General features: G+C 43.7%; 2 protein-coding genes across 3 annotated transcripts in view; both read right to left on the bottom strand.

The window, feature by feature from the left end:
• Positions 1-6224: 6224 nt before the first annotated feature.
• The window catches only part of LOC721435 (olfactory receptor 3A1), a 60407-nt gene continuing 42409 nt past the window's right edge, over positions 6225-24222 (bottom strand). Inside the window, exons 2-4 of one of the 2 annotated variants that reach the window (XM_077970081.1) lie at positions 22135-22912; positions 14716-14892; positions 6225-7420 (exon numbers count right to left, since the gene is read on the bottom strand). In XM_077970081.1, coding sequence (XP_077826207.1) covers positions 14753-14892; positions 22135-22906 — 912 coding nt within the window. In that variant the 5' untranslated portion in view covers positions 22907-22912 and the 3' untranslated portion in view covers positions 6225-7420; positions 14716-14752. Of the gene's footprint in view, positions 7421-14715; positions 14893-21899; positions 22913-24222 lie in introns of those variants that run through there. The other variant, XM_077970080.1, reaches the window with a different exon arrangement.
• OR3A2 (olfactory receptor family 3 subfamily A member 2) lies at positions 7761-9368 on the bottom strand. The gene has a single exon (XM_001088159.5). It carries the CDS (start codon positions 9357-9359, stop codon positions 8415-8417), a length of 945 nt encoding a protein of 314 aa, XP_001088159.4. The 5' UTR covers positions 9360-9368; the 3' UTR covers positions 7761-8414.

The raw sequence follows: 24222 nt of genomic DNA on the forward strand, positions 1-24222 counted from the left end.
ACAAGGTTGTGAGTTGTTTTTCAGTGGCCATGGGTCCTTAGGTCATGTGACCTGAGCGTGCTCGGATGAACCAAGCTTGAAACCACAAGAGAAACTAAATGCTGGGACTGAAGCTTTTTTCTTTCTTTTTTTCTTTCTTTCCTTTTTTTTTTTTTTTGAGACAGAATCTGCCTCTGTTGCCCAGGCTGGAGTGCAGTGGCACGATCTCAGCTCACTACAGCCTCCTCCTCCTGGGCTCAAGCAATTCTCCTGCCTCAGCCTCCCGAGTAGCTGGGACTACAGGCATCCGCCACCACGCCCAGCTAATATTTTTTGTATTTTAGTAGAGACGGGGTTTCACCATGTTGACCAGGACAGTCTCGATCTCCTAACCTCGTGATCTGCCCACCTTGGCCTCCGAGAGTACTGGGATTGCAGACGTAAGCCACCGGGCCCAGTCATAATTTTTGTACTTTTAGTAGAGACAGGGTTTCTCCATGTTGGCCAGGCTGGTCTCGAACTTGTGACCTCAGGTGATCCACCTGCCTCAGCCTCCCAAAGTGCTGGTGAGAGGTGAAGTCGGCTGGATTTCCTGGGTCCAGTGGGGACTCAGAGAACTTTTCTGTCTAGCAATAGGATTGTAAAATGCACCAATCAGCACTCTGTAGCTAGCAAGGGGATTGTAAAACGCACCAATCAGTGATTTGTAGCTAGCAAAGGGATTTTAAAATGCACCAAGTAGCACTCTGTAAAATGCGCCAATCAGTGCTCTGTAAAATGCACCAATCAGCAGGATCCTAAAAGTAGCCAATCACAGGGAGGATTGAAAAAAGGGCATTCTGATAGGATAGAAATGAAACATGGGCGGGCACAAATAAGGGAATAAAAGCTGGCCACTTCCCCAGTCAGCAGCAGCAACCTGCTCAGGTCTCCTTGCATGCTGTGGAAGCTTTGTCCTTTCACTCTTCACAGTAAATCTTGCTGCTGCTCATTCTTTGGGTCCGTGCCATCTTTAAGAGCTGTAACACTCACTGTGAAGGTCTGCAGCTCCATTCTTGAAGTCAGTGAGACCACAAACCCACTGGAAGGAACCAACTCTGGACACACTGGGATTACAGATGTGAGCATTTAATAATTTAATACCTGCCTCTGGTTTTGCCGCCCAGATTCTCAACTTCAGGAGAAGCAGCTCCACTCTTACTGCTTTCACTAACTTCATTTCCCTAACACTATATTGCATTGTTTTAATACATTCTTCTTTATCCTATGGGAACAATTGTCTCTTATTATTGTTTTCATTTGAATAGCTCTGATGTAATAAGGTTGATCTTTTTCCGGGTATTTGTTAACAATTTGCATTCTTCCGTTAATCACTCTCATGCATTTTTTCTTTTTTTTTGGTTGTGAATTGTTCAGTTTCCAGTACCATGGAATCTCTAGGTATGTCTCTCCTTCAGAAGTAACCATGACCCTGAATTCTGTGTTTGTCATTTTCTTCCTTCACTCCAACACTGGGGAGTACAATTCAGCATGAGATTTGGGTAGGGACACAGAGCCAAACCATATCAGTGTCCATTCACCTACAGATGGACATTTGGGTTGTGGGGCAGGCAGCCTCTAAAATGTCTCCCAATGATTGCTGCCTCCTGGTATTCATGTCTGTGTATAGTCCCCTGTCTTGAGTGTAGCTGAAATCTAGGGACTTGCTTCTAACAAATAGAACACAGTAAAACTGATGACATCTGAGATTAAGTTATAAAAGACTATGATTTCCATCTCCTCTCTTTCTGGCTGTCTTCTCTTGATTGCTCTGTGGAAGGAAACAGACGAGTTTTGAGAGGCCTTAGCAGCAAGGAACTGAAGGCGGCCTCCAGCCAACAGCCAGCGAGGCACTGAGGTCTCCAGTCCAACAACCAGCAAAATGTTGCAACTTACCAGTGACCATGTGAATGAGCAGGGAAGCTTATTCTTCCCTGGTCAAGCCTTCAGACAGCTGCACCATTGGCCGATACTCTTAAGGCGGCCTCATGAGAGAATCCAGACCCAGTATCTCTGAGGCAAATTTGGCATCCTAATTGAGATGTGCTGTAAGTTTAAAATACACATACCAGAGTTCAGAGACTATGAAATATAAAAATGTAACTTTGGGAGGCCGAGACGGGCAGATCACGAGGTCAGGAGATCGAGACCATCCTGGCTAACACAGTGAAACCCCGTCTCTACTAAAAATACAAAAAAAAATTAGCCGGGTGAGGTGGCGGGCGCCTGTAATCCCAGCTACTCGGGAGGCTGAGGCAGGAGAATGGCGTGAACCCAGGAGGCGGAGCTTGCAGTGAGCTGAGATCTGGCCACTGCACTCCAGCCTGGGCGACAGAGTGAGACTCCATCTCAAAAAAAAAAAAAGAAAAAAAAGAAAAGAAATATAAAAATGTAAAATCTCTCACAATTTTTTATTTTTTAAATATTTTTCTTTTTTCACTACAACTATGACAGATGAAAAATTTTAAATATTAACATGAAGTGGTAATATTTTAGATTATTGAATTAAATAAAACACATCATTAAAACTAATTTCATCTGCTTCTTTTTACTTTTATTGAAGTGGCTCTTGAAAAATTTAAATCACATATGTGGTTCATGTGAAATTTCTATTGGATAGCACTGCTCTGGATGATAGCTTCTTCTTCCAGAAATGACTTGTTTTTGAGTCTGGCAGGCAGAAAGGACAGGAGTAAATCTCTTTTATCCAACCCATGATGGAGTTAGTTGCTTAAAGCCGAGTTTCATTCTTTGCGAGGCTTGGCCTATTTCCGATGATGCCTTACTCCTAGAATGTACAGCACGCTCAAAGTCCCAGTTCAAAGCTGAGAGTGTTTATTGTACTTTTCCCTTTGGCAGGACCTTACCTGCAAGTTTTCTCTCTCCAGCCCCATAAGCCGAGAAAACTCTGCTCACTTCTTAGCCTCTCAGCTACACTCTCTGCTATCTCAGTCCCTGTGCTGGAGTCAGCAAATGCCTTTTGAGGGGAAGCAGTTCAATCATTAGCAGTCTGTTCTGGGGATTCCTTTCTCTTCTGGGTTTTGGCCCAGTCAGACTTGGTAGCTCTTTTTCGTCTGTCAGACCTTTGGTAGCAAGGTCATTTCTTTGCTTGATGAGGAGCAACAGTCTAGAGTGGTCCTTTTGAACCACAGTTCCCTGAGGGAATTAACTGAACGTCCTAAAACATACACGCTGTCATGTACTAACTTCTGTCCTATGCATCTAGAATGTTGCCAGCTATGTATATCCTTGGCTTAGAAAATAGTCAAGTCATTTGTGTAGGGCTTAATTATCTCATGGAAACTGAGTTGAGAAATGCGAGTGTCAAGATCTTGTTAAGGTAACTTAGGTCACATGCCCACCAGAACCATCACACTGTGGCCAGGCCAGTAGATATTCTGACACCCCTACTCTGGAGCCTTGGCTGGAACCGCACCCCCTGGAGCCACCTGGATGCCAAACGGAAATTGGCAGCTGTTAGAAAGGGAGAAACAGAAGTCGGACAGACCATAAATGTTCACCACCAGTAGTTATCAATAAAATAAAACGTAGAGTCCCAGTTTACACTCCAACATGTAAAAAGCTTAGAAATCATCAGTCCCATTCCCACAAGAAAGAGTGGAACAAATTCGAAAGCAACAACTCTTCTTAAGATTCCTCAGAGAACTAAAGTCACAGGGCAGACTGCTGCTCCGAAAATGGGAGAGAGGTGGATCACGGCTTAACTAGAATAGAAGCCCAGGAGCAGAAGCCCACTGCTGGGGCCAGTACAGGTACACACACCGAGACTGCGATTGACAAGCTGGAGAACTGGTGTGAACTCGCTTGGGAATTAGAAACTCTGGGTTGAGGTGTGGGGAGTCTCAAGAGGACCCTCACAGTTTCCTGACTTTTACCTCCAGGAACACCACCAGATTCTTACTGTGAAGATTGTAGAAGAATCCTTTTATGCTTCTGACAGGGGGAGGAGAAAAGCAACCCCTGTCAGACCCCCAAACAGGAATTCTGAAATATGCTGAGAGTATATTTCCTTAATAATGGCTGGCTCTCAAGGGAGATGATTTTACCAGAGCCTAACCCACTGTAGGTTTTTGTTTTGTTTTTGGAAATAGTTTTGCTCTTGTCACCCAGGATGGAGTGCAATGGCGCAATCTTGGCTCACTGCAACCTCCACCTGCCTCAGTGTCTGGAGTAGCTGGGATGACAGGCATGCACCACCATACCCGGCTACGGCTAATTTTTTGTATTATTAGTACAATAGAGATGGAGTTTCATCATGCTGGCCAGGCTGGTCTTGAACTCCTGACCTCTGGTGATCCACCTGCCTCGGCCTCCCAAAGTGCTGGGATTATGGGTGTGAGCCACCACACCTGGCCCCCATGATAGGTTTTACCAGAGCCTAACTGACAATGTGGGGGAAGAAAAATATCCAGCTCCCTCTAACCTTCAACATGGAGGAAGGGAAATACCCAACTCTAAACGTCCTGTCTTATTTAGCGGAGAGGAGGAAGCTGAGTAGCACTTGTGAAAGTAACAGTGCAGGGGCACCGACTCATCGTGAGACCTGAGTGAGACCAAGACCTAATCACAGGATTACAGAATGCTTTCCTTGCCCCTCCATCTCACCACCACATCAGCAGGGCTCCTATGTAATAACAGGATTACAGTGGAAAGAACTGCAAGGCTCCAACCCGATTTAAAAAGGAATATCTAGAGAAACCCAAAGACAATAGGGAGATAAAAACAAGGACACCAGAGAAAATTTTACTCACTGATATCTATGGCTACAGCAAACAGTAAACACAGCCTAACTTCTGGCCATATAAACACAACACTTCCCACTAAAGGCCTATTTGTCACAGTTCCCTTTACCCATTCATGATGTCCAGCATTCAACAAAAATTACAAGGCGTGTTAAAAGGCAAAATGCACAGTCTGAAGAGACAAAACAAGTACAAGAACCAGAACCAGATATGACAGAGATTTTGGAATTATCGGATTGGGAATTTAAAATAACTGTGATTAATATGCAAAGGGATCTAATGGAAAAAAGTGCACAATATGTAAGATGGTTAACGTAAGCAGAAAGATGGAAACCTTAAGAATCAAAAGGAAATACTAGAAATCCAAAACACCATAACAAAAATGAAGAATGCCTTTGATGTGTGCAGAGTGAATGTTTGTGCCCTAGTCAAAATTCGTGTGTTGAAATCTAATCTCTAATGTGATGGTATTTTGGGGGTGAGGCCTTGGGGAAACAATCAGGTCATGAGAGCAGAGCCCTCATGGAAGGGATTAGTGCTTTACAAAATGAGCCCCAGAGAGCTCCTTTGTCCGTTGCACTATGTACAGATGCAATGAGAAAGCAGCCACCTATGACTCAGGAAGTGGCTCTCATTAGATACCAGGTCTATTGGCAGCACCTTGATATTGGACTTTCCAGCCTCCAGAACTGTGAGAAATAAATTTCTCTTGTTTATAAGCCACCCAGTCTATGTATTCTGTTATAGCAGCCCAAGTAGACTCAGACAATGGCCTCATCAGTAGACTAGAGGTGCCTGAGGAAAAAAAAAAATCTGTGAACTTGAAGATATGTCAATAGAGCTTGAAGATATGTCAATAGAAACTTCTCAAACTGAAAAGCAAAGCAAATAGAAAAAAAAAATGAAAAAACTAAAAGAGAATATCCAAAAACTGTGGGACAATTATGAAAGATGTAACTTATACATAATGGTAGCACCAGAAGGAGGAGAGAAAGAGGGACAGAATAAATATTTGAAGTAATAACGTCTGAGAATTTTCCAACATTAATAACAGACACCAAATCATAGATCTAGGAAACTCAGAGAACAACAAAATAGGATAAATATCAATAATCTACATGTAGAAATATCATATTTAAACTTCAGAAAATGAAAGAAAAGAAAGAAAAACTTGAAAGAAGGCAGGGGATGAAAAACCAACTTTACCTACAGAGGAAAACAAATAAGGATAATCTTGGATGCTGGTCAAAGGGCACAAAGTTTCAGTTAGGTAGAAGGAATAAGCTCTGGAGTTCTACTGTACAGCATGACAACTACAGTTAATAATAACGTATGATGTCCTTGAAATCTGCTAAGAATAGATTTTTAAATGTTCTCACCACACATACACACGAAACCATAACTATGAGGTGATGAACATGTAAATCAGCTCGACTGTGGTAATCATTTCACAATATATACATTTATTAAACCATGCCTTATAGCATAGGTACAATTTTTTTATTTCTTAATCATACTTCAATAAACCTAGAAAAAATTCAATGAAAATACTATAATTGTACAACTTTCAGACTGTAAAAATTGAAGATGCTATTTATCATAGCCCTTGATGGTAGGGATGTGGGTAAACAGACACTATCAAAATCCAGTGAATTTGTAAGCTGGTGCAAAAGTTGCAAAAATTAAGAGATGTGTGCATGCATATCTCAAAATGTGTATTTGCACATCCTTTAATCTGATAAAGTTATTCATAAGAATTAATCGCAGGGAAACACTTCTAGAGATTTGGAAAGACAGCACCGTAAGAATATTCATCACAACCCTGTTGTTGCAAAACAATTGAAAATAACCCAAATTATATAGATAGAGGTTTGATGAAATAAATTGTGGCTTATATGTTTAATGGTATACTGTGCCACCATTAAAACAGATACAGCAGGATGTTAGTCTTCATTATGTAAAAGATTGTATTGCATAATATGTAGGAAGAACAAGCAGACCACAGAACAATATGGCTCTACTGATGTGAAATGGGCATATCACATATATGGGAAATCGCTAGAGTTAAAAACACAATTTTAAGAGGCGTTAACAGTGTGATTTTTGATGCAGTGAAGGAACATTTGGATTTTTATTTCCTACTTGACAAAATAATATCATCTGAATGTTTCCACTATTAGGTGTAACATTCTGAATAATTTTTAAAATACATACATTTACACTGGGAAGGAAGGAAGACAGGTATGCAGGCATCCCTCCTTTCTAGGAACTACACTTATGGGTATGTATTTTCTGAGCAAGGAGCTTTGAGAGAGCTAAGTAAGACTTTGGAGGAGAAGTTTATATTGGATATTCTACATTGAAAAATCTAAGGACCTGATTGTAATATAAACATTTACTCTTTCAAAAACTTTATCGTATGTGTGAGGAAGGTGACATTAAATGAGAGAAAAAGGCATCATAGGGAATGGAGAGGAAACATTCCTTTTATGACCTTAAGATACATCATGTATGTATGAATGTAGTTTTAATTTAGGGGGTTCTTTTCCTCTCTAGACCTTTCCTGTTCCCTAAACATCCAGCAGGATTCTTTTTTTTTTTTTTTTTTTTTGAGATGGAGTCTCCCTCTGTCACCCAGGCTGGAGTGCAGTGGTACGATCTCAGTTCACTGCAAGCTCTGCCTCCTGGGTTCACGCCATTCTCCTGCCTCAGCCTCCTGAGTAGCTGGGACTACAGGTGCCTGCCACCAGGCCCGGCTAATTTTATTTTTGTATTTTTAATAGAGACGGGGTTTCACCATGTTAGCCAGGGTGGTCTCGATCTCCTGACCTCGTGATTCGCCCGCCTCAGCCTCCCGAAGTGCTGGGATTACAGGCATGAGCCACCGCGCCCAGTCAACATCCAGCAGGATTCTTATGTGGCAGCGGAGAGACGAAAATGAAGGTGAAATAATCCATCGCACTAGGCCCATGGTTTTGGTTTTCTAAAGAACTTTTTAACAAGTTTTTAACAAAACAACAATAAAACAAAACAAAACAAAGAAACAAACAAAAAAACTTCCCCTATTCTGAACTGCAGGGAATCTCACGTCCTAACCAGAAGGAAATATTGCAGAAATACTCTTGGTCACTTAGGCTGTGACTGACCGACTGGACGTTCTTTGTAGGACGTTTGTTACTTTCCAGGCGCACAGAACTACAAGGCTTTAACTCTACCCAGAAAGTAGGCACAGCCAAAAACAGGGTAAAACTTGCCCACAGGGCTTGCCCGGTAGAAGCTGACTTCATATTAACATCTTTGTTCATCTCTACAGAGATTATCATCATGCGGTATGTATGATGCTTACTTATTTTGTCTACTTTTATAGCATGTGAGCTGCGTGAGTGCAGAGACTTCCGTCCATTTTGTTCACCAATGCCTTGGAGGACTGTCCAGATCACAGAGGTAATCTAATAAGTATTTGTTGAATGAATAAATTATGTAACGTTTCCTAGTAGGACAAATACGTAACACCCATCTTCAAGCATCAGGAGACAGGAAAAATAGTTCTGGCTGAATTTTTCCTGGTTACTGTCTTCATGGGAAATTTTTCTCAGTCCAGAAAAGGCAGGAAAGGAAGGACCCCATCACCTCTCAGGTCAGTGATCTCCTCCCCAAAAATATTCGCCACAGAGCACCCTGAACATCAGGGTTTCTGAGGCTGTAGATAAGAGGGTTCAGCATAGGGTTGATAACAGTGTTGAAAACTCCAACCCCTTTATCCTTGTCCGAAGCGTCCTCTGAACCCAGTCTCATGTAGTTGAAGATACCTGTTCCATAGAAAAGACAAACCACAGTGAGGTGGGCGCCACAGGTGGAGAAGGCCTTCTTCCGGCCCTCCACGGAACGGATTCGTAGAACTGCAGCTGCCACGTGGCTGTAGGAGGTGATGATGAGAACCAAAGGTGCACCTGCCATGATGAAACCCACAGCAAAGAGCAGCAGCTCATTGAATTGCGTGCTGGAGCAGGAGAGCCGGAAAAGCTGTGGGAGGTCACAGTAGAAGTGATTGACCTCGTTAGGGCCACAGAAGTTGAGTGTGGACATGGCCACAGTGTGGGTCAGTGCGTTGGTGAAAGCACAAGCCCAGGACGCAGCCACCAACATCCTCTGGACTGTCTGACTCATGCGGGTGCTGTAGGTGAGGGGCCGGCAGATGGCCAGGAATCGGTCATAGGCCATGGCGGTCAGCAGGAAGCAGTCCATCCCAGCCAGAAGGTGGAAGAAGAGCTGGGAGAGGCAGGCATCATAGGAAATTGTGCACTTGTGGGACAAGAGACGACCCAACATTGCAGGCACAGTGACAGTGATACATCCGACATCCAACACTGATAGGTTCCCCAGGAAGAAGTACATGGGGGTGTGGAGTTTGGGCTCCACCAAGACAGCTGCCAGGATGCTGAGGTTGCCCCCAACTGTGACCAGATAGGCAAAGAAGAAGAGCACAAAGACCACAGACTGCATCTCTTCTGTTTGCACCAGGCCCAGCAGAATGAACTCAGCAACGGCGGTCCTGTTGGTCCCAGCTTCTGACTCCATGAGTTCCTATAAGGACGTGTCCCAGCAGGGGAGGTATCAGTTCACTCAGTTCACATTAACATTTTAAACCATTTATGTTCAAAGCCCCATGGCGAGTCCCCAGGCCATCCCTCACTCGTTGACCTCCTCCATCACCTCAATGCCTTCACTTTGCTCTTGGTTGAGATGCCCAGTGCCACCACCACCTTGTCCCTCTCATCCTCTGCTATCTGAAACACTCAGAATACTTGGAACAACATGAGAACTATAGTTAATAAAGTATATTGCATTCAGGATTGTTGCTGAGTAGATTACAGCTGTCCTCACCACAGGGGGGAAATGGGTAACTGTGAGATGATGAATATGTTAATTTGTTTCACTACAGTAACCATTCTCATAAGATCATGTTCTATACCTTAAATATAAACAAAAACTTTGTTTTAAAAAACACACAAGGCTTCCTCTATGAATACAGTTAGATTTAGATGAAATTTTCCTATTGCTCTCTGAGGGATTGTCCCAAACTAATAAGCAGGTTTCAAAATAGAAATCCAGAGAAACTAGAATGCATTTAAAACATAACCTAGGCTGGGGGCGGTGGCTCACGCCTGTAATCCCAGCAGTTTGGGAGGCCAAGGCGGGTGTATCATCTGAGATCAGGAGTTTGAGACCAGCCTGTCCAACATGGTGAAACCACGTCTCTACTTCAAAAATTAGCTGGGTGTGGTGGCGCGTGCCTGTAATTCCAGCTACTCAGGAGGCTGGGGCAGGAGAATAGCTTGAACTCGGGAGGTGGAGGCTGCAGTGAGCCGAGATTGCACCACTGGACTCCAGCCTGGGTGACAGAGCGAGGCTCCGTCTCAAAAAAACAAAACGAAACAGAAACACGTAGGTTTAAAGGCTTCTAGACATAATAAAGGCCAAGCAAAGCTGTGGCAAGAATCAGCGAGAAGGTATCCATGATTGTGGATGTCAGAAAGACCAGTTGAGTGCATTTCTCCAAGGTGAGGGACCGCACTCTGAAGTATCAATTCAACATTCCTTGTTCAATACATTATTACACTTATTGTTACTTAAGCCCCTATACTGGACTTTGACTAAGGATGTACTGTGAAATAATGTTTTCTGTGTGTATCCTCTGCTGCTCCTCCCTAAAACCAAAGTTGTGATCACAGCCTGTGGGTTGGCTGCTGCCAGGCGCAATTAGATTCTGCATTGCACAGCCACTGTTCTTCCACTTGTCCTTGACTTATGCACGGTAGATTGACCAAGGGCTCTAATGCTATGTCCTGAAATAAGGAAGGCATGTACTTTGAAAACCAGGTTGAAGTCGTCTTTCAGATTTTATATCCAACTCCAGATCAAAAACATCTGTCTCTATTGCACATGGAATAAGCCAGGCCAGAGGTTCTTTAAAAGCAATGTTACTCCCTTGCATAGAATAGTCCGGAATCAGAGGACGGGAAGCAGCTGGAAGGGAACAGTGATGATTGCCTGAGCTGGGGCAGTGAATGATAGGGAGGTTGCAGAAATCAAATACACTGTAGCAGCAGTATGACTGATATGACTGCCTGGGGATATGGTCACCAAAACGATTTTTAAATCCTTTGTTCATAAAAGTGGGAACTGAGTGCACGGGTTGGTGGCATGGTCTTAACTGGTCTCAACCAAGATCTGAAAAGCAGAGGAGGCAGGACTGCATGAGAAGCCATCCGGGCAGGCTGACTGTGCAGTGTTTAGGTGAGACTTTAAAAGCAAGAAGCCGGCATCATCAGCAGTTCCCCAGCCGCTGGTAAGCACTGACTAGGGACGTCAAGGAAAAATGTACTCACAATCATGGAACAAGTGTCTTACAGCCAGTCTCAACCTTGGCTGCACATTAGATTTACGTGGGAGCTCTAAAAACTCCTGTTATCCAGAATTTACCCACAGGCCAGTTAAATCAGAATCTCAAGATAATACCCAGGCATCAGGAATTTTTTTTTTTTTTTTTTTTTGAGATGGAGTCTCGCTCTGTCGCCAGGCTGGAGTGCAGTGGCACAATCTCGGCTCACTGCAACCTCTGCCTCCTGGGTTCAAGAGATTCTCCTGCCTCAGCCTCCTCAGTAGCTGGGACTATAGGCAAGCACCACCACGCCTAGCTAATTTTTTTGTATTTTTAGTAGAGACGGGGTTTCACCATGCTGGCCAGGATGGTCTCGATCTCTTGACCTTGTGATCCAGCCATCTCAGCCTCCCAAAGTGCTGGGATTACAGGCGTCAGCCACCGTGCCCAGCAGCATCAGGATTTTTTTAAGCACCCACCTGATCACTGCTGTCTTAGCATTTAACTGAGTGGATACTTCCAACGACTAGCTCTTTCTTGCCACTCCCTCAAATTAAGAGTTTTGTTTTGTTTTCTCTCATTTTACTTTTACTGATAACCCTGAAGGGAGAGGAGGAAATACTTTAAAAGATGACACACAGAAAAGTTACAAAAATGTAAGATATTTTGCAAAGGTTTGGTGGTATTTCCAGCCTTAATTCCTGACTCTGTTAAATTAGATACTCAGTCCCCATGCTTATTGGAATCACCTGGAATGCTTTAAGAATAACATAATGATGCTCAGGCCTTTCACCAATAATTTTGATTTAATTGGTTTAATTGGTGGTACCTGGGTATGGGTGGTCCTCAGCGCCTCCCAGGTGGTTCTAATTCCCAGCCAGGACAGAGAACTCTGCCAGATCTGCAGCCTGGGAGGCATGACGATGGCTTCCTGCTTCCCTCTTCATTGTTTTTCTCCTTACAGGACATGAAGGCCACCAGCCCTTTCAGGTCACACAGCCACTTCCACAAAGACTCCTCCACTTAGGCTTAGAGTCAAGGTAACCTCAGTCAGGCGCGGAGGCTCACGCCTGTAATCCCAGCACTTTGGGAGGCTGAGGTGGGTGGATCACGAGGTCAGGAGATTGAGACCATCCTGGCTAACACGGTGAAACCCCGTCTCTACTAAAAATACAAAAAATTAGCTGGGTGAGGTGGTGGGCACCTGTATTCCCAGCTACTTGGGAGGCTGAGGCAGGAGAATCACTTGAATCTGGGAGGCAGAGGTTGCAGTGAGCTGAGATTGTGCCACTGTACTCCAGCCTGGGCAACTCCATCTGAGACTCTGTCTCAAAAAAAAAAAAAAAAAAAAAAAAGAGTCAAGGTGGTCTCTAAAGACTGACCCGCAGTTTCATGTGGATAACATGCATCTCATTGGAGCCTCTACAGCAAGGGGATGTCTCCAATGTGAGGCTCTCTCAATGACCAACCTTCCAAATGAGGTCTCCACTGTGGGCGCTCAGGCCATGGGGAGGCTGCAGAGGGGATGCCACGTGGATGAGAACGTGGATGCGGTGATCTCCAAGAGGTCCTTAAAGTTCTAAGATCACATGACTCGGAGGAGGGCAGAAATCATCCTCTGGCCTGATTATCATTGACAGAGTTGGTAAATGATAATGCTTTGCAAATCAACGAATCAAAGGGTGATAGCTCTTCATATTATATTAAAGGATAGTTGACTACCTTCCTTTTTCCTGTCAGGTCCATTTTAACACAAGCACTGGATTGCAACCCTGTGGTTTTCCAGCTCCTTGCTCATGCTGTTTTCCCCGCCTGCAGTGGTTTCCCTCCGACGGCACCTGCCCAGATATTTCACAACTTGACTCAAATGCTGACTGATGAATTAATTCTTCCTTGAAACTTCCCCATCTAAAAAGAATCTCTCAGCTGGGCGCGGTGGCTCACGCCTGTAAATCCAGCACTTTAGGAGGCCGAGGCGGGCGGATCACGAGGTCAGGAGATCAAGACTATCCTGGCTAACACGGTGAAACCCCATCTCTACCAAAAAATAAAAAAAAATAAAAAAAATTAGCCCGGGGAGCTGGTGAGTGCCTGTAGTCCCAGCTACCGGGGAAGCTGAGGCAGGAGCATGGCGTGAACCCAGGAGGCGGAGCTTGCAGTGAGCAGAGATCACACCACTGCACCTCCAGCCTGGGTGGCAGAGCGAGACTCCGTCTCAAAAAACAAACTCTCCTCCCCTCCCCTCCCCTCTCCTCTCTCTCCTCACCCCCCAAACTGTCAATATACACCATTTCTTGGAATTTATGACTGTTTACATTTTAGGTGAGTCACTTCTTTATAGAGTCTGTCTCTATAAATGACTTAAGGACAGAATATATGTTTGATTCATTTTCAATAGCAATGATCATCATAACACTTTACACATAGTTATCCAATATTTCATATTTCTTTTTTTTGAGACAGAGTTTTCCTCTTTTTGCCCAGACTGGAGTGCAATGGTGTGACCTCGGCTCACTGCAACCTCTGCCTCCTAGGTTCAAGCGATTCTCCTACCCCAACCTCCTGAGTAGCTGGGATGACAGGCACGCACCACCACACACAGCTAATTTTGTATTTTTAGTAGAGACGGGGTTTCTCCATGATGGTCAGGCTGGTCTCGAACTCCTGACCTCAGGTGATCCGCCCGCCTCGGCCTCCCAAAGTGCTGGGATTACAGGCGTAAGTCACTGTGCCTGGCTGTTACCCAATATTTCATAAATAAATAAATGGATGGTTAAAATGTGTACAATTTCATCGGTATGAGGTAGAGTTGTCAAGGAAGACTTTCTGGACACACTGGAATTTGTCCTGGCCTAGTATGCTTTAGGGGAGGTACAGGTTAAGTGCAGGGTGCAAGGTTGTGGCAGGGACTCCTTTGTGTTAATGGGACAAGCAGGTCATGGACCAATCCACCTGCTTCTTTTTACTTAAACCTCCCAAAACAATACCGCCCTTAGGAGGGGCCACACCTTCCAGACCAGTCAGTCATGGTTGGGGTAGAAGAACCACTAAACAGCTGTTGCCAACCCTCAGACAGCTGCAGATGCAATTGCTTAAAACCGGGGGGATTCTGGGATGACCTCAGGTCACCCTGAGACACCCCGAGGGTCTGACAGGGTCCCCACGAGGCCCACTGGGGAGCCCTCCTGCACGACCACCCTCGAGGCTCCCTTACGAGCTGTGACAGCCCCTGCTCTGGAACCCCAGCCCATCCCTCATGCGCCCAACATGACAAGGCTCAAGGCCTTCGCTGGAGCGAGGGTTCCCGGCTGCCTGAAGCAGCGGGTGTGGGCAGTGAACTGGTCTGAGCATCTCCCCACACTCACGCTAACAGGCTCCATCTGAGAGAGGGAAAAAACCACAAAAGACCCCAGGACCTCCGGGCTATCGTCCCAGATCTCCCCGAAATGGCTTTCCCTTTCAGGGCACCCATCGCACCAGGTTTATGAAGCTGATGGCAACAGAAGCCCCTTCTCCATTCTGCAGGGGCAGAGGAAGGACTCGTGCGAATACTCACCCTGGAACGGGCACAGAAGCCACTGAGGTTCCCTCAGGAAAGAAGCGTTATCCTCCCGGAGAGCGAGTGAGGGGCTGTGTCTGAGAAATGAGAGGACTCGGGCTGCTGTCCTCTCTGTCCGGGGCTGTCTTCACCACAGCGCTGTCCTCCGGGGCGCTCAGAAGCGGGCCCTCCTAGGAGAGAGAAGGCTGGGGAGACAGACATGGAAAAGGAGACACCTCAGGCCCTTCATACTCATGGCGACGACGCCTCACACCTTCTGGTGTTCAGACTTTCTCACAAGGAAGGCTTTGCCTCCAGCCCCGGCTCTGTGGGCAGGATGTTAGGGCGGATGATGTCCGCTCTGCCTAATGGTGGGTCACTGAGGCCTGCAGGACTTGTCCATGTCCTCAAAGTCCCCCAGGAAGGGAGAGGTGCAGCTGGGGCCTCTAGATGGGTTTTCTAAGGAGAAATTTTCTTTCCCAGATGTCAGCCAGGGCATGTGAGCTGTGACAAGCCCAAAGCAGGCCTCAGAAGGGAGGTAAGAGGGGAAAGCTTGCTTCAAAGCTGGTTTCCTGTTGAGCCCTCAGTCGTGTGGCGCTTTCTCTCTTGGGGCCTTGTTAGTGGGGCCACTGGGACTGTGTCTTGGGGATCCTATAATGATTCTGGAGGTGGTGGGAGACGAGCCCTAGGATGCTAGAAGGACCCCTGGGAGGCTGCCTACCAACGTGATTTTCTAAGCCAGCCCCTGAGTAAGTGACAGGCCTGGTGAAGGTCGCAGGTTAATGAACAGAGGCTGTGGGAAGGTGTAGGCGTGTGTTCCTCTGACTCCCCTTCCCACTAACACACGCTCAGCCAACATCCCCTCGCCTAAGAGACAGGGATCTTTCTTCCCCCACCAGGGAATGCTGGTGCAGTAGAAAAAGCAGAATAGACAAACCTGCTCTTCTGATTATTAGTGGTTTGACTTTGTACAAGCTGCGAAGTCAGTTTTGGGGCCTCGGTTTCCTCATCTGTAAAATGAGATATCCTTCTTCCAGAGCACTGCTGTGAATATCACAGAGGTTCAACAATTTATATACATATGAATTGATAACATGTATGAGTATCTGTGGCTGGGTGTGGTGACCCAAACTTGTAATCTTAGCACTGGGAGAGTGAGGCGGGGATCGCTTGAGCCCAGTTCAAAACCAGCCTGGGTAACATGGCAAAACCCCATCTCTACAAACAATACAAAAATCCGTCAGGCACATTGGTGCGTGCCTGTTCTCTCAGCTACTCTGGAGGCTGAAATGAAAGGACCGCTTGAGCCCAGGAGGTGGAGGCTGCAGTGAGCTGTGATCGCACCACTGCACTGCAGCCTGGGCTATAGAGTGAGAATCCATCTCAAAAAAACAACAAAACAAAAACAGACAAACAGAAACCATTTATGAGTGTTTGTCATGTACATGGTAACGTTCTAAGAACTTAACAAGCCTGGAGTCTATCAGTCTTCACAATTCTACGAAGTAGATTTTTTTTTTTTAATATACTTTAAATTCTGGGGTACATGTGCAGAACGTGCAGTTTGTTACATAGGTATACACGTGCCATGGTAGTTTGCTGCACCCATCAACCCATCATCTACATTAGGTATTTCTCTTAATGTTATCTCTCCCCCTCCCCTAGCCCCCCACCCCACAACAGGCCCTGGTGTGTGATCTTCCCCTCCTTGTGTCCATGTGTTCTCATTGTTCAACTCCCACTTATGAGTGAGAACATGCAGTGTTTGGTTTTCTGTCCTTGTGTTAGTTGCTGAGAATGATGGTTTCTAGCTTCATCCATGTCCCTGCAAAGGAAAGGAACTCATCCTTTTTTATGGCTGCATAATATTCCATTGTGTATATGTGCCACATTTTCTTTATTCAGTCTGTCACTGATGGGCATTTGGGTTGGCTCCAAGTCTTTGCTATTGTGAACAGTGCCACAAGAAACATACGTGTGCATGTGTATTATAGTAGAATGATTTATAATCCTTTGGGTATATACCTAGTAATGGGATTGCTGGGTCAAATGGTATTTCTAGTTCTAGATCCTTGAGGAATCACCACACTGTCTTCCACAATGGTTGAACTAATTTACACTCCCACGAACAGTGTAAAAGTGTTCCTGTTTCTCCACATTTTCTCCAGCATCTGTTGTTTCCTGGCTTTCTAATGATCACCATTCTAACTAGCATGAGATGGTATCACCTTGTGGTTTTGATTTGCATTTCTCTAATGACCAGTGATGATGAGCTTTTTTTTTTTTTCGTATGTTTGTTGGCTGCATATATGTCTTCTTTTGAGAAGTGTCTGTTCATATCCTTTGCCCACTTTTTGATGGGGTTGGTTTTTTTCTTGTGAATTTGTTTATTTGTAGATTTTGGATATTAGCTCTTTGTCAGATGGACAGATTGGAAAACTTTTCTCCCATTCTGTAGGTTGCCTCTTCACTCTGATGATAGTTTCTTTTGCTGTGCAGAAGCTCTTTAATTAGATCCCATTTGTCAATTTTGGCTTTTGTTGCCACTGCTTTTGGTGTTTTAGACATGAAGTCTTTGCCCAAGCCTATGTCCTGGATGGTATTGCCTAGGTTTTCTTCTAGGATTTTCATGGTTTTAGGTCTTACATTTAAGTCTTTAATCCATCTTGTGGTAGGCAGAAGAATGGGCCCCAAAGATATCCCGCCTAAACACTGGAATCTACTTTATATGGTAAAGGAGACTTTAAAGTTTGAGATCTTGGGATGGGGACATCACTCACATAATGTACATTGTACTCATTAAGTAATTTCTCATCATCCACCCCCCTCCCACCCCCCATCCCCCCACATTTCTGATACATGCCTAGAGTGCAGAGTGGTCAAGTCAGGGCGTTTAGGCTTCCCATTACTCAAATAATGCACACTGTACCCATTAAGTAATTTATTCTCATCATCCACCCCCTCCCATTTCTGATTTTCCATTGTCTATCCTTCCCCTCTGCATCCATGTGTACACAGTATTGTGTCTATTTCTCTGCTGAGATTTTCATTCCTTGAAACCATGTTTGTTTTAATTTTTTACCTAATTTGGGGTAATTATAACAGCCATTTAAAATTTCTGCCTGTGAGTGTCAACATCTAGTTCATTTCAGAGTTGGACTTGCTGGATTTTCTTTTCTCTGGAGAATGTGTTGCATTTTCTTGATTCTTCATATATTAATTCTGGACTGTATCCTGGATATTACGAATACTCTGTTCTGCTGGAGATTCTCGATTAGATTATTTACCATGTGTCATTTCCCATGTTTGATAGGTAATTCTCTTGGCGAGGCTTGAACTGCAAACTTGCTTCATGGGTGGCAGCATTTGTCTCAGTTAAAATATTTTTACTTTTGCTGAATTTATGTTTTTCTTTATATATATAATATCAATATACTGTATATGTAATTGAACTTATATTTTATTGTGCTGAGACAATTATCTACTAGGAAAAAATTAGAACATACACAATAATAAGCTCTAAATATATTAAATGTTTGACTTAAAAAGAAATGTAAAAATACTAGAAAAACATCAGACACATATTTATACAGCATTTAGATGAAAAAGTTCTCTTTCCTAAGCATGACATAAAACAAGATAAAGTTCATAAAATATAAAATTAATTTGGGCAGCAGTTACTCTAAACAAAGTTAAAGACAAATGGGAAATTAGGAAATATGTTAGCAACATATATGGCAAAGAATTACCGTTTTAAAACAGAAAGTGTTTCTACCAATCATTTACAAAAAGATAAACTATCACCAAAAGGGAAACACACACACACACACACACACACACAAAAGAAAAAGAAGTTTGCAAAGAAGAAATACAAATAACAAATAAATACAGTTATGTGCAGTATAATGATGTTTTGGTCAATAAAGCCTGCATATATGGCAGTGGTCAGAGCAATAGGCTATTAACAGGCTATTTCATATAGCCCAGGTGTTTACTAGACCATACCGCCTAGGTTTGTGCAAGTACACTCTTACACAGGTGGAAGCGATGTTCCCACAACCCAATCACCTAACAATGCATTTCTCAGAATGTATCCCTGTCGTTAAGTGACACATGACTGTACGTAAAAATGTATTCAACCACACCCATAATCAAAGAAATTCAAATTAAAAATAATACAATATTTCATCTAATTTTCAAATATAAAGAGATATATATATATAAAAAACATCCAATGAGGTCAAAGATGTGAAGTGACAAGCATTCACATACACTGCCAATCTGGATGTAAAATGCTGTACATTTTTTGGCAAATACAAAGGCAGAATACTTATTAAACTTTAACTTTGCATTTCTATTTCCTATAGTGAACATGTTCTTATACACAAACACATAAACCATGTTCATGAACTTAGCCACTGGAAATAATTTCAGATATTCAGATAGATATATAAATATTAATCTCAGTATTATTGGCAGTTACAAAAACAGGAACTAAATTACATCAATAGGGGTGTGGTTAAATAGATTATAATTTTATATAAATGGAATATTATGCAGCCTTTAAAATGGGTAAGATAGATTTTTAGACTGACATGTAAGAATATACTATGTAACATAGAGAAAAGTAAGATTACAACACAGTATGGTTTTGAATGTGTGTGTGTTTTTGTGTGTGTGTGTGTTCGTGTATGTTCATTTGTCTGGAAAGCTAAACATGAAACTATTAACAGTAGTTACTTTTAAAGATGAGATTAATGTGGGGATGGTGCAGAAGGCTGGTGATGTTCCGTACTGTTTGGACATTTACAACATGATGCATTACATGTATAATAGAATTTTTAAGTAGCAAGGAGATTTCCAGTTTGGAATATAAAAGGGGAAAAAAATTCCAAAAGAAATGGAATCTCCCAAATTGATAAAGAAGCTGTATGATCCTGGAGGGTGAACAGGGACCAGGGAATCATGTCCTTGGCCATTCTCCATGATGTTGGACCCAGTTGCTCCAGTCTACCCTAGTGACAAGGCCAAGACAGAAATCTTTCCTTGAGGCTGGAAGTAAATAGCCAGCTGGACGAAATGCCAGAGGCACCAGATCTTTGGAGATAAACAGCAGGCTCAGTTTTGCTGCAGGTGTTACGTGTAGCAAAAGAAGTGATGGTGGAAGGTGTGGTAGCTCTCTCAGGGTAAACAGATCCAGTCTTTCTATTCATTCAAACTAAGAGACTCAGAGAACATTCGCAGTGGAAGAACCTTAATATAACCTAGTGCTTTTGGTCAAGAACAGACCCAGAGGAACTAATCAACTTGTTCAAGGTCAAGCGCATCGTGCATGAGAGAAGGGATGAGATGGGAACCATATCCCAGGTCTTCCCCAACAGTCTTCTTGACCCTTGAAGGAGACTCACTCTTTGTGTCCCTGCAGTCTGTCTGACGACACAGTAAGAATCAGAAAAAGACATCTTTTTCCTATGTTTACTGACACTGTCAGCCGGCATGACTCAAAAGGTAGGGAGTGTAAGTTGGGCAGTTTGTCACAAAGTTTGATGACATTTTAGATATGCAGCTGGAGAAAATACCCAGCACTCTTTTCTTCTCTGTTTTCTCATCTAGTAAACCTTCTTCCTGACATCCTAGGAGCACTTCTGTTTAGAGAAAGAGAAGACGAGTCCTTGTTGTACTTTTTTTGTACATTTAGCATAACTTAAAATATCAATCACTTCCTTCTTAGTAGAGAAGATGGACTACAACGATGGCATCAGGGCTACTGGAATTGGCTGTTGCTGGACAACACAGAATGGGAAGCCCACCTCTCTCATGTGTGACCCACTTATTTTATTTCCCCACTTTCTTCCTCTGATCTTTCAGCAGTCTCAAAGCATCTTACCCAATTCCTCCATTCTTTCACATTCCCCATTCTGTGAACCCCATCTGCTCCTCTCTAATATGGCCATGCTTCCCTTTCAACCCCTCCACTTGCAATTCTCTCCCATTCTCCCTACTCCTCATCTTTCCACTTCCTTTTCCCACCAACTCTCCTCCTCCAACCTTGTTTTGCTTCCCTCTTTTGTGTCTGTTCTGTTTCTCTCTATCTTACTGCGTCTGTTCAATCCCTTACCCCCATAAAATATTATGGAGAAGCCAAGTCACAGGTGCCAGTCAAAGGAAAGTTTTAGGGAGGGGCATTGGGAACCAGCAGTGGCACAGGAGAGTTGCCAGGGGTGGGCAATGAGCCCTAAATGCGAGGCTAGAAAGAAGATACAGCGAGATCACGGCTGGTTTAACATCCAGCACGTTGAGATAATGCTCTGGGTCAGAGGCACACTCCCCTACTGAGAAGGGACATTCAGGGCGACTCCTCACCATACGACTTGCATTTATAGTTATGGATTATCTCAGCAAGGAGGTTTGCAGACTAAGAGTAAGAGTTTTGGAGAAATTTTCATATTGAGGAGTCTTGGGTTTTTTGAAATACATAAATAATGCTTAGATTATAAATTCTTATCTTTTCTAGATTATAAATTATCTTCTCAAAAAATGTGAAACACATGGGGAAAAAAATGAGCAAAATTCATTTTTGTATCATAAGATATACAACACGTATTAATGGAGTTTTAGCGTTTAGAAACAAGTCTGCGAGATGCACACAGGCATCAGGTGCTCCAGAATTACTAGAGAATACGTAACCATACAGCTTCCCCTCTGTCCCCTGTCTATGCTATGGGGTCCTTGTTTAAAGGGAATAGAAAGAGCTACTTTTTTGTTTTTGTTTCTTTTTGTTTTATTTTTGCTTATAGAGTTCTGATGGGAGAAATCAAACAATCCTCATCTCTAGACCTATGTTTTATAAACAGACCAAGCATACCTGAACTTGAGGGAAAAATATGACTTCTCGGGGGGAGTTTTCTGGGGTACTTCTGGCAACTCGGGCTGTAACCAACCAAAGAGTCGTTCCCTCTGGGACATGAACCGCGAGCATTCACAGCTTCCTAGGTTTCACCTCTAGCCAGCAAGGAGAGAACACAGTGCCTGAAGTTGAATTTGTCTAAGGGGCTGGTTTGGCAGATCCTATACACTCATTGCCTATAACTGGACAGGGCTGCTTTAAGAAATGAAAACTATTATTCCCTACAAAAAGTCCTTCTTATGCCCATGGAAACAGAAACAAGTCTGAACCATTTTTTCCTTGTTTCTGGCTCTAGAAGATTTTTCCGTTAGTACAAAAGATGCAGGGAGAAAAGGTCAATTGAGACCTCCCCAAGCCAGTAACCGCCTCCCCATGAGCATCCTCCAGAGGGCGCTCTGCACATCAGGGTTTCTGAGGCTGTAGATGATGGGGTTCAGCATGGGATTGATGACAGTGTTGAAAATTCCAACAGCTTTATCCTTGTCTGAAAGCTTGGTTGAACCTAGTCGCATATAGTTAAAGATACCTGAACCATAGAATATGACCACCACAGTGAGGTGGGAGCCACACGTGGAGAAGGCTTTCTTCCTGCCCTCTGCAGAGCGAATTCGCAGGACTGCAGCAGCCACGTGGATATAGGAGATGACAATGAGAGCCATGGGGGTGCCTGCCATTATAAAACCCACAGCAAAAAGCAGCAGCTCATTAAGTTGGGTGCTGGAGCAGGAGAGTTGGAAGAGCTGTGGGAGGTCACAGTAGAAGTGATTGATCACATTGGGGCCACAGAAGTTGAGCGTGGACATGGCCACAGTGTGGGTCAGTGCATTGGTGAAGGCACAAGCCCAGGATGCAGCCACCAACATCCTCTGGACTGTCTGACTCATGCGGGTGCTGTAGGTGAGGGGCCGGCAGATGGCCAGGAATCGGTCATAGGCCATGGCGGTCAGCAGGAAGCAGTCCACTCCAACGAACAGATGGAAGAAGAAGAGCTGGGTAAGGCAGGCCCCAAAGGGAACTGCATGCTTGTGGGACAGGAGACGACTCAATACTGAGGGAACAGTGACGCTGATGCACCCAACATCCAGCACTGATAGGTTCCCCAGGAAGAAGTACATGGGGGTGTGGAGTTTGGGCTCCACCAAGATGGCTGCCAGGATGCTGAGGTTGCCTCCGACCGTGACCAGGTAGGCAAAGAGGAAGAGCACAAAGACCACTGGCTGCAGCCCTGGCGCCTCCACCAGGCCCAGCAGGATGAACTCAGCAATGGCTGTTCCATTGGCCCCAGATTCTGGCTGCATGAGTTCCTGCAAAGAAACATCCAAGGAGGAAAATCATCACTCCTCCCAATAATTTATTTATTCAGAAAAAAGAAACAGACCTCCTTCGACTTGCCCAGCCCTCTGCCACATTCCCTCTGTACAAGTAAGGAATTTTGTGCTCCTCAGGCCACACTACACTTGTTTACTCTTTCACTACATTCACCTTTATTTGCAGGTGTAAGCACAGGTAACATTACCACTCTGGACCTCCCTCCTCCAACCCACCCCCCAGCTGCAAGAACCTATTTGTAAAGATTATGCAAGACAAACCCTTGGGGAAAATAAGCAAAAAGTGTACTTCTGGTTTGAACACGGCCGAGTAAATCCAAAACGTTCTCTTCTCAGAATTTCTCTCTTTCCAAAACAAGCAGAAAAAGAAACATACAGATTCTATCTTCAAAGAAACTAGTAAATGTCCACAACCCGAATCCATAAACTAGATTGGATGGATTCAAGAACAGTAAAGATCAAATAGGAGAGTGACAAGAAGCAGAGAGAGGAAATCCATGACTGTAGAAGAGTTAAACGAGTATAATTCTCTTTAAAAAAAAAAAAAAAAAAGTTGGGTGGAGGGAGGCAATCAATAAAAAACAAAACCAAAGCTCTTGTTTGCAATAATGGGTATACAGTGTAAAGTATGGCACCATAATCCTCTGTGATCCTGAACTGAACTCAAGAAGCAGAGAAAAGGCTAAATGAAGACTTAAGTACACAGGCTATAGACAAAGCATAAAACTGGAGGCAAAAGATAGAAAAAAATACATCAGTTCTCACAGTTGTAGTTACCTGTCTGTATTCATTACATACAAGTAAAAGCTAAAATAATTTACCCCCAATTCTGAATCACCAGGTAGGTTACTGCTAGTCTGAATCATGTCTTAGCCTTGCAAGATACAAGCATCTTGTGAATATATAGTTTGGCAAAAACTCATTTCATTTAAGGATTAAAACAAACTTGCATAGCATATAAACAAGGATTTTACCAGAAAAAAGAGGTAAAGAAACAAGAAAGACAAATGGATGATAAAATTCACTCCATCAAAGAATGTTGCCATTGAACATATGAAAATTGTTACCTACCAAAGACATGGAACCAACCCAAATGCCCATCAATGACAGACTGGATAAAGAAAATGTGGTACATGTACACCATGGAATACTATGCAACCATGAAAAAGAATGAGATCATGTCTTTTGCAGGGACATGGATGAAGCTGGAAGCCATTATCCTCAGCAAACTAATGCAGGAACAGGAAACCAAACACTGCATGTTCTCACTTATAAGTGGGAGCTGA

The sequence above is a fragment of the Macaca mulatta genome, chromosome 16 (assembly GCF_049350105.2).
Source record: "Macaca mulatta isolate MMU2019108-1 chromosome 16, T2T-MMU8v2.0, whole genome shotgun sequence".
NCBI classification, from domain to species: domain Eukaryota; kingdom Metazoa; phylum Chordata; class Mammalia; order Primates; family Cercopithecidae; genus Macaca; species Macaca mulatta.

What these genes read in the sequence shown, in the direction of transcription:
- OR3A2 (XM_001088159.5), bottom strand. Translation starts at nt 9,359, where the DNA reads ATGGAGTCAGAAGCTGGGACCAACAGGACCGCCGTTGCTGAGTTCATT.